This window comes from Hibiscus syriacus, unplaced genomic scaffold (assembly GCF_006381635.1).
Source record: "Hibiscus syriacus cultivar Baekdansim isolate YM2019G1 unplaced genomic scaffold, ASM638163v2 tig00000340_pilon, whole genome shotgun sequence".
In the NCBI taxonomy this organism is placed as follows: Eukaryota; Viridiplantae; Streptophyta; class Magnoliopsida; order Malvales; family Malvaceae; genus Hibiscus; species Hibiscus syriacus.
The window spans coordinates 283,343-293,803 of NW_024061783.1; the positions used below are offsets into that span (position 1 = coordinate 283,343).

General features: G+C 35.3%; 2 protein-coding genes across 2 annotated transcripts; one reads left to right on the forward strand and one right to left on the reverse strand.

The window, feature by feature from the left end:
- LOC120200430 (deSI-like protein At4g17486) lies at positions 1-2,020 on the forward strand. The gene is made up of 3 exons (XM_039201292.1): positions 1-458; positions 849-1,136; positions 1,616-2,020. The coding sequence occupies exons 1-3, from the start codon at positions 320-322 to the stop codon at positions 1,855-1,857; spliced, it is 669 nt and encodes a 222-aa protein (XP_039057223.1). The 5' UTR covers positions 1-319; the 3' UTR covers positions 1,858-2,020.
- Positions 2,021-3,861: 1,841 nt separating this feature from the next.
- Positions 3,862-5,094, reverse strand: LOC120200416. Its single transcript, XM_039201280.1, has one exon. The coding sequence runs from the start codon at positions 5,020-5,022 to the stop codon at positions 3,901-3,903; it is 1,122 nt and encodes a 373-aa protein (XP_039057211.1). The 5' UTR covers positions 5,023-5,094; the 3' UTR covers positions 3,862-3,900.
- Between the last annotated feature and the right edge of the window lie 5,367 nt (positions 5,095-10,461).

The window sequence follows — 10,461 nt, forward strand, 5'->3', positions numbered from 1 at the left end:
TATATTAACAAAAGTGGAGAAGCAAAGCAAGCATCATCCACGAGGACGAGGATACTTGAAAGCAAGCTAAATGGTACGCTATAACTTGCTTTTGGCTCTCGTTCGGTAAAAACCAAGTTGAAGATTCTTCTTTTCCTTGTTTTATTCGTTTATTTTCAATCGAAACGAGTAAAATATTTTCGAATTTCCGCGGTTACCCATACGATTTTCTCGCCTTTTTATAATACCCATCATCTCATTGAAGCTCAATCCCTTTATCTCTCTCCGATCTGGACAATTCTCAGAAGAAGAAGAAAGTGTAAAGAAACAGGGCCTTAAAATGCTGTGTACAATGGTGTTGATGCCCCGGAAGAAGAAAGTTGGATCGGTTCCGGTTTACTTGAATGTATACGATTTGACTCCCATTAATGGTTATGCTTACTGGCTTGGCCTTGGGATCTATCATTCTGGGGTTCAAGGTTAGTTTTCTTTTTTCTTTTTTCCTTTTGGGTGTTGCTGGAAAAAAAGTAATGGAAAAATGAAAAGAAAGAAACAGGGGGTTGTTGCAGTATTTTCTGTTTAATTCGTGCTACTTCTGTTTTTCCACGCCTTAAGTTTTGTTTCCATTATCTGGGTAGCCTGTTTGTTTGATGAGAAAATTTTCCAATCAATTTTCCCATGTATCCTTATTAGTTTGATTATTAGTGTAGTAACCAACGAGATTGGAAATTGAAGGGAAGAATTTGAAACTTGTATATGCAAAAGAATTTCCACAGATATTAGCATATACATCCATGAAGCTGATGCAAAGACACGCACACGTATTTCTGTAGAAGTAGATTTTGACTGTGTTGAATCTTGGTATGCAGTTCATGGAGTTGAATATGGTTTTGGAGCGCATGAACGTTCCGCTACTGGAATTTTCGAAGTGGAACCAAAGCAGTGTCCCGGTTTCACATTTAGGAAATCCATTTTGATTGGGAGGACAGATTTAGGTCCGAAAGACGTCCGTTCGTTCATGGAGAAACTTGCTAGAGACTACTCCGGGAACACTTACCATCTCATCACTAAGAACTGCAATCATTTTTGCAATGATGTGTGTATCCAATTGACAGGGAAAACGATTCCGCGCTGGGTTAATCGACTTGCTAGACTCGGTAAGAAATCATCTTCTCACCCTTTTTATCATGGATAATTTGATTGATTGTTTCTTGGGAATATTGGTATATAGCCATGCATATCCAAGGGAAAGTTTTGCTGCGTATTGTTATTGCTCTCGTTAGCATGTTTTCCGATTTTAAAGTTAAATCGAAGAAAAGTTTGCTTTTGAAAAAATTCAGGATAAGGAAGAAGCGGTATCAGCTTCCACCCACCACACTCACTGAGGTAGTGCAAGCTTTGTGGAACGAGCACCATTTATGAACGGTCTATACTGCCCGTCTGAGCCAATAATTCTGTTTATTCTTTCCACAACTACCATAGTCAGCTTGCTGTCTTGTATTGTTATGATTTTAATACTCTCCCGATATTGAAATGTTTGCGGAGTTGTTCGTCACACAGGTTCTTGCGGTGAAGTAAATTTAAAGGTTCTCTCTGTGTAGACTATTGAGTGATGATATCTGTGATGAATGTATAGGTTTGCTTTGCAACTGTGTTCTCCCGGCAGAGTTGAACGAGACGAAGATTCGCCAAGTTAGATCGGAGGGTAAGGTTCAACAGGTAGAGAAGAAGAAGTTGAGAAGCCAATCGAGTAGGATACCTCCTTCATTGACATCTTGTCCTTCTAGCCCTGCAATAAGTAATAGACAGAGGCGATTTCTTCTATCGTCGTCGTTGATTCACACCTCAATGACCCCGAACTTAAGTTTGAAGCTCTAAAGAATAGTCAACAGTAGATAACGTTAACAAATGCAAATCGTTTTTACCCCACTTCTGTTGTTTACTTCGATGGGCATGGGAACCCCTGCTTCGGGAATTCGCAAAGTTTCAATCTTCTGTAATATGCTTTTTGATTTGAATGGAAAAGATCTATGCTTTTCTTACACTCTTGCAGTTTGAAACCATGTTTCGTTAGAACCGTTAGATGTTTGGACTTTGGAGACTTGAGGGAAAGTGTTTGTGTAAGAAATAGGACCCCCATGAAACAGTAGTGGTTGGCTAAGGTTGGATGTGAAGGGTTATGGCCTTATGGGGCTGCCTTGGGGGGCATAGTGGTCCCTTTTATTATCATGACTGGAAAAAAGTTTTCATGTCCGGGCTCTCTTTCTCCATATAAAAAGTTTTCTTGTCTGTAAACCAAACTATTATTGTTCGGATAGTTAAAATTAAGGTTAAATTATATTAGTGGCCATATTATTAGGAGGGAAAAAAATTTAGTCTGACCATTGATATTTTAATTTTAGGCGAAAATGTAATTTTTTTCTTATAGTAGATCTAGTTTATCATTGTTGTTTCTATCGTATTTTTACATCAATTTAATCATTGCAATTTTTCAATTACAACATTTTATACCCTACTTTTAACTTAAAACCTTGAACTATAAACCTTAAATCATAACCTTATAACCTTTAAACAATAAACCATACACCCTAAACTTAATTTAGAGTTTATAATTTAAGATTTTAAGTTAATGATAGGGTATAGAATGATATATTTAAACAACTTTGAGAGCTAAATTGATGTGAAAATAAGATAGAGGCGAAAATAATAAATTAAGTCTACTACGAGACAAAAATAACCTTTAAGCCTTAATTTTATTAATATGATTATCTAATTTTTTAAATGATGTCAACCAAGTCATCCATTATTAATATTTGATGGATTAATAGATGAAGGAACATATATGATAGTTAATAAAATTGACATAATTACACATTTAATCCTTATCATTTACACAATTGATATTCTCCCAAAATTAAATAATCTTGATATTCATCTTAAAACGATACTTTAATTACAGATTTCAACAAAAGTTTCGAGACAAGAGTAATTAGGTTAAAATTTTAGTTCAATTTTTGTCCAATGTTGTGCGTTTTTCTTCCTCAAAATTGATAACCCAAGTCTGGTTTTGTCAAATGATTGGCGCCAAACCCAATATGAAGCATACAAGACAAGTGAACAAAGGTTATTTATACCAACAGGAATTGGTTTAAGTGGTAAGCAGTTTGATTTCGCTTAAGCAAGTCTCGAGTTAAAGTTCTTATGAATGCAGAAGATCTCTCACCTACTAAACTAGGTGTGCAATCAGAATCGATCCGAATACAAGCCTTACGAATTCGGGAAAAAAAGCAAAGGTTCTTTATTGCATTGTTTGAACTTTGATTCCATTTCCTACTTTAATCAGCAACAACTCGTATTATTATTGTTTTCATTTGAATGAGGATAGGTGGACCTAATTCACTGCAAATGACCCCTCCCCCAATAAAAATAATTTAAAACAAACCCTTTAAAAGCAAGAAAGAGGCCAATACCATGCTCCCAATGATTGTTCGTATAATCATACAGATATCGAAAATATTTTAAATCAAGTTAGATTAAAATTCTTGGAATTTTACCGAATTTCTAACACACTTTAAATTCTAAAACAATGTAAATATTGTAAAGATGTGTGGAACCAAAGTCAAGGGTAGGAACTAGGAAGACCGAATCACCCACCAAAACCCAACTTTTAATTATTTCTTTTTTAACAAGTTATGGTTTTAACAAAATGGTGTTAATTATTGGAAGTAATCAATCATAGTAAAGGGAGCAAAATCATAATTTGACCTATATAACATGCCATATTTTATCTATCAGTTAATTAAAGTAGATGTACCAAGTACGAATAAAAGAAACTTTTGTTAAAGGTAAAATTTACAACTACACAGTTCTTTGAGTCTGTCTTAGAGAATTGAAAGAATTAGATGAGTATGAGGAAAATCTTCACTTTCTGCATGCATACACAACGAAAGAGAAGCCAGTGGGAGCAGTTAACTCACTCTCCTCCATGCTTGCCCACTCCATTACCGAAGAGCTGCCACCCGAAGAAGCTGAAGACATCGAAATCGAAGAAGACGATGCGCTTTTAGCAATCCTCCTCAACAAGCTTCTCCTCCTCTTCCCCCATTCAGTTCCGTTAACATTACACCAACTCTGTTGACACAAAACGACACCCTTCTTCTCAGAATCCGTCGCTTCCTCACCCTCCGGCCATCCATGATCGTCTTCAACAATCTCAGAGCCTTCGTTCTCGAACTTGAACACGAAAACCGCATTCCCATTGCTCAAGTCTTTATCGAACAGCCAATTATAAACGTCCCACGAGACTTGTATAGGGACCCCTTCAACTTCAACCCTCTCGCTGCCTCTAAATTTCCATTTAAGCCGCTTAATTTGCAACACCCTTTTGCCATCGACGCTGAAACAAAGCTTCGCTTCACCGTTTACCGGACAATCGATCGAAATCTCCCTCACTTTGCCGCCGAACCTGACTTTTGTATTGTACACTCTGTTTCCAAATACACGCTCTCTTCTCAAAACAAGACCTTGGCTTCTCCTAGACTTTTTAGCTCGAGTTCTGGAATATGCTTCTTTGATAGCATCACCGACAAGAAGCATCATTTCGCCACCAACAACAACGGCAACAAAGAATTCAGATTCGGGCTCAGGCCCGGATCCGAATTTCGCCCGGGAAAGGTCCCAGAAGAGGACCACATTAGGAACTGTTGAACAGCTGAGCTTTGCACAACCATTTTTCTTCCAAAAGGTAAAGGAGTTGAAATTGAGATAGAAATGGAGGATGGGGTTAGAAAGAGAGGGGTGAACTGCGAGAGGAGAATAGGGGGAGTAGTGAGAGGAACCGTGGAGGTGGAGGCAGAGGGAGTGGCCGAGGAAGCTGCGGGACCACGTGAGGGAAAACATGCCAAGCTTTGTGTCGTAGAGACTTGTGGCCGCGATGTTCGTTTTACCCGAGTTCTGCGGCGACTTGTGGTGGTCATCTGCAATGGCAGAAGGACGGAAGCAGGAAGGGAAGGAGGAGGAATGGCGGTAACGTTGAAGGGACATTATTTAATTTGTTTGTTTGTGATTTATCATAAAGGAGTTTTCAGGCTTGTTTTTCCGAGGGCTTGGAAGCTAAATACGGGGATTCGGGAGATGAATACAAGAGACAAAACAAGTAGACTTAAAATTGTCTTTAAAAATATTTTGGATAAATTATAAACATAACCATTTAATTATAAGTATTTTAATCTAATCATCAATCTTTTAATTTTATCAATCAAATCACTTAACTATTTAAATAATATTAATCATGTCACTAATTCTTAACATTTAGCATAGAGGATTATGTGCAGTTAAAAAATAGTATGATCATGCATTTGATCTTTATTACTTATATATTCTATTAATTTGGCCTAATTTAAATTTAATTTAATCATTTGATGACATGTATCACCAATTTTGGACCAAAATTATTGAATATGTAAGTAACAGAGATCAAAAGTATAATTATATCAAAATTTTAAATGTAATGTCACATTCTGTAGTAAATGTTAACAATTAACGCGGTTGATATCATTTAAATATTTAAGTGGTTCGACTTACAAAATTGAAAGATCAGTTGTCATATTAAATCTCTCATAATTAAGTGATCATGGATGTAGTTTATCCAAATTTCTTTAAAATAAGTCAATTTTAAACTTTATTATTGCTTTAAATTATAATTTTAAAATGGACTAAATTGAACTTTGAGGAAACTAAACTCAATCTTAAACTTTTATTTACAAGGTTGCATTGCAAGTTGCCTCTTCTTCTCTCTCTCTCTCTCCAACTTGCGTTGTTGATCAATATATGATCAAATCAGTGATTAAGCAACTTAAAAAAACAATTAGCTACAATTAAGAGGCATAATTGACTAATAAAAGGTGAGCAAAGCAAAAACAAGTTGAAATCCTGTGCTGATCTCAATTTAAGAAGCAACATTTTTTATTTATTAATAGGTGTAAATATAATACATTATTTGTTCAAAAATAACTCTTAACCTTTTGATAATTAAACGTTTACACGTTTGATATTTCTAGAACTCGAATTCGATATCTCAAGAAACAACAATCAGGGATGGATCTAGGCAGGGACGGATAAGAAAAGTTATCTCCTAAAAATTTACTTTTATCTTTTTCAAGAATTTTATAAGTTTAAGTTCTTCCCACGTAACATAAAATATTATATTCGTCTCTAACGATAATAATTCTTTTACTATTGAAGTCTTCGTGCCATCTTGGCAACATCCGAGTGTGTGGGAGGGGAAGCAATCTTCAATGTAAGGACCAAGTCTTGGTTCAACTTCAACTGTCCAAAACACGTCGTTTTCGCAACCGACTTTTCAAATTCTTGCAAGCCAAATCCTTCTCGATGTCCTTAGTCAATGATGTCCATTATCACAATAAAACGACTCAAATCTTGATTCCTCTTTATTATTAAATCCAGGGGTGAAAAAGATTTTTGAGAGAACTAGATTTTTTAAGCAACTTTTAGGAAATTTCTTTAATTAAAAAAAAGGGGGAAATTCAAGTTGCTTAATTAATCACTTTGAAAAATCAAATCCACAGTTTCCTTTTAGAAAAATCTCTAATGGTATAATTCTGGAAGCGGTCCTTGTATCGTGTCAAACTTTTGCATTTGATCTTTCTACTTCATTTTGACACGATTTGAATACATTTGGTGGTTAAGACCAGCTTGCATAATTAATTTCCTTGACCTGTCGGATTATATATATCTGCCACGGGAAAATATATAACTCTTTACCTAAATATTGTTCAAATTCCTAACGTGGCCGCCAACAACATAACAACACTCTATATTTGAGGCTCATTTTGTAACATAATGAATAATCGGGTGATTATTTTGTAATTTTTATTAGTCAAAGGACTCAACAAAATAACACTTTGTATTTAAGGATCATTTTATAACTTTTAATAATCAAATAACTTAATAAAACAACACCCAATAGTCAGAGATCAATGTACTTTACCAAAAAAAACACATAAAATGGGTTTATGAATTGGTCTGCATTTGTAAGGCCGAACCCAACTTTAGCATACATAAATGGGTTTAAGCTTGGAAGAGACAATCCTACTTGATGCTAGGAGCCCTAGTATTTTCTTAAACCTCCATTCACGTCCAAATATAAACGTAGAATGTCCAAAATGACTCCATTACTTGCTTTCCTCATCAAATCACTTGTTTTAAAAGAATTTATATCAGATCATATAAGCGTTCTTCATTAACTAGATTCTCTATGAAAATCGTTTAAAGTTTAAACCCTAGCCCATCATTGTCATCCTCACTACTTTTCCAAGTCAGGTTGCATACACCATGATTGGCTTTGACTACTTTTTCTTCACAACAAGATCTCGCCTTTGACTCTTCTGTGTTCTTGCTTCTTCTTCTTCTTTTGACACTATGGTGTGCAAGTTCAGAAGGGACCCTTTGCCTTCCATAATGAGAATTTGTACGACAACGATATGATCTTACAACAGAGCTTATTGGTATGAAAATTCATCATTTTGTTTCAGCATTCTTTCCCTTGTTTTACATTCTTAGTTGGCTTGGACAAAACTGTGTTAAATTTGCAAACTTATCAGGCAATTATACATTGAAATCATTGCTAAAAGGCACACCGCTGGTGTTGAAGCATGTTCCTTGAGATAAGGGAAGTGGTAGGTCAGGGTAAATTTGGCCAACGGTGACACAAAAAGTTTCAAACTGTTAATGATGGTAAACTCACTAACATGCAATGATTTTAATATTTCACCTTTGCTGAATCAAAAGTAAAACCATATAATGAGATTAAAAACAACTTTAATTTTCATTTTTTAATGTTTATGGGGAACAGAATCAATTCCCAAACAGGTGAACCATCATGGAATTCCACTGATATAGAGCAGACACCAAAAGCCTAAACACAATAATTGATATCACTTCAAAATTGTAAATTTTCCATTTCACCAAGGGGTTAAAAGGGTGTAATTGAATAATGTAAATTTGGGAGGGACTAAAGAATCAATTATACCACTTAACCAAGGGTAATGTTTTAGTAGTTATTAAAGACCACTGACAAACCGCAAATCAAACTCGAGCGACATGACAAGCTATCTACAAACACAAATCGGGTATCCAAATCCAATCCAAGGGTCCAAAGCAAGGAAGATCAACAAGATATCATATAAATGTCATCTTGATCAGTCGTAGCGATATCAAATCATTGTAAAAAGATAAATGAAAAAAAAGATTAAAGGACCAAAAAAACATACCAAATGACAGAAGAAAACGTGTCACAAAGATAGATGAAAATGTGTCATACAAATAGATTTACTAAAAAAAATTATGTTGTAATATTATTTCTTAAAGTTTATTTCTAATGGTTTGTTGTTTTTCTCTCCATATATCAGCATTACGACTTTCTTATTTAAATATATGAGTTAACATAACATAGATCCTTAATTAAAAATCAATATTCCCTAAACCCCTAAAAAAAATTGACTGTAATGGCAAAAAAAATCCTACATTTTGCTTTATTTCTTGGTGAAAAGACCCAATATTTGTCTTTCTTTGATAATGAGGTTGAGCTGGCCTGCTAGAGGTTCTCCATTGACGTACCTTATAATTTGTTAATTTGTTATTTGCAGTACATTTACATTAGGGATGATAAACGGACGGGTCGGGTGCGGATACCTCTTCCCCATCCCCATAACCACCTAATATTTTTCAATTCACCACCCGCCCACCACCCATGATGGGTACAAATTTTAAAATCCACACCCGTCCACGAGGGTACATTTTCAAATCTATCCCCACACCCACTAACGACATATCCATCTAGACCCGCCTAACAGCAAACTAATGGGATGTTGGAGTTGGTTCCCAGACAGTTCGTGATGGGGTAGCAATGCATGCTTCTTCAATTTGTCAGAGGAGTGACTCTACGAATGTTTTGGAGACAGATTGTAGGGAGCATGTAGTCGTAAAGTTGGATTGTTGAGTTGCTTTCGATGTTAATGCTCATAGTGCGCCTAATATGGATTTTGAGGGGCTAAAGAACATGGAAACTGATATTTTTGATGTTAATGCATATAGTACGGCTAATTTGTGTTTGAATGGGCAGCATGGGCTAAAGAACATGGAAAGTGACGTGGTTAGTGGGATTATGAGTTTAATCAAAGAGCCGAATATTTCCCTAATTAAAGACCAGATTAAAGACTAAATATCCTTAATATTTGGTTAAATTATATGTTATATATTATACAATATTAAAATTTATAAATTAGTCCCTAAAACTACACTTAAATTTATAATGGTCCAAAATTTAATAGATATTTAGCTGGGCGGATGCGGGGCGGGTAATGTCTCAAACCCATTACCAGCCCACCACCCACGATGGGTACCACTTTATAAATCCACACCCGCCCACTACCAGCTAAAATTATACCCATCCTCGCTCCAATTGAAGCAGATACGGTGCGGAATCTACGAAACTGTACCCATTTGCCATCCTTAATTTACATATATTTTAAAATAATACTATTCAAATTCATATCATCAAATAAATATATACTCCTTTATACAAAATAATTTTTTTGGGATAAAATAAAAATGGTTAGTTTATTATAATTTGAAAAATCCAAATTATAACAAAAGACTATAATCATAATCATAAACAATACATAATAAGTATATTTTCTTATAACTGTTAACACAAGAAACAAGTCACTTAATATCACACAAGGATCATACAAGAAAAATATTAAAAAAAATTGAATAAAGTGTAGATACAAACGAATATAGTTGTATTAGTAAACTAGCCACAAAAAGATATCAAATTATTGAAAGACAAAACCATAAATCTGTGTCCCTGGGAAGGCGACTAGCTGTTCCACTACAAATCTGTGTTTTGCAAGGTTTATCTCGTGACAGATCGTTTGCTTTCCATGGAGATTCCTGCACATGTGGGTGGGAGTCCTTCCAATCTGGCTAATGGGGATAGTAACCCTTTGGATGAAGCTGTTGGCTATGGAAGTAAGATAGAGAGATTGGTGAAGATTGATCCCTTTAGGGGAAGCTGGGGTTTACGTTTTCTTGAGCTAGAGATGTCTAATCCAACTGACGTGGTGTTTGAAATTAGTGTTTCTGTCTTGGAAAAACCAAGCAATGAGAGCAATGTTTGTGTTGATTATGCTGCGGAATATGGTTATCCCAAAACCAGAATTGACAGGGAATACTTTTCAAAGGCTTCAATACCACTTGAGCATTTTAAGTTACCATTTCTTGATGATTCAATTTTGTCGATAGATTTGCAATCCGATGGGTTCACAGGTGGTAAAAGTTCTAGTTTATCAGAAAGAAATACAAATCTGAACTAAATGCTTCCATTAAGATCCTCCCTTCCAGAATAAAAGTCAGGTAGCAATCAGGACGGAACAGCTCCGGAGAACTGAACATCACAGA

Coding starts and splice junctions, on each gene's coding strand:
- LOC120200430 (XM_039201292.1), top strand. CDS start 320: ATGCTGTGTACAATGGTGTTGATGCCCCGGAAGAAGAAAGTTGGATCG. Junction 459..848: donor CTATCATTCTGGGGTTCAAG/GTTAGTTTTCTT, acceptor CTTGGTATGCAG/TTCATGGAGTTGAATATGGT. Junction 1,137..1,615: donor TAATCGACTTGCTAGACTCG/GTAAGAAATCAT, acceptor ATGAATGTATAG/GTTTGCTTTGCAACTGTGTT.
- LOC120200416 (XM_039201280.1), bottom strand. CDS start 5,022: ATGTCCCTTCAACGTTACCGCCATTCCTCCTCCTTCCCTTCCTGCTTC.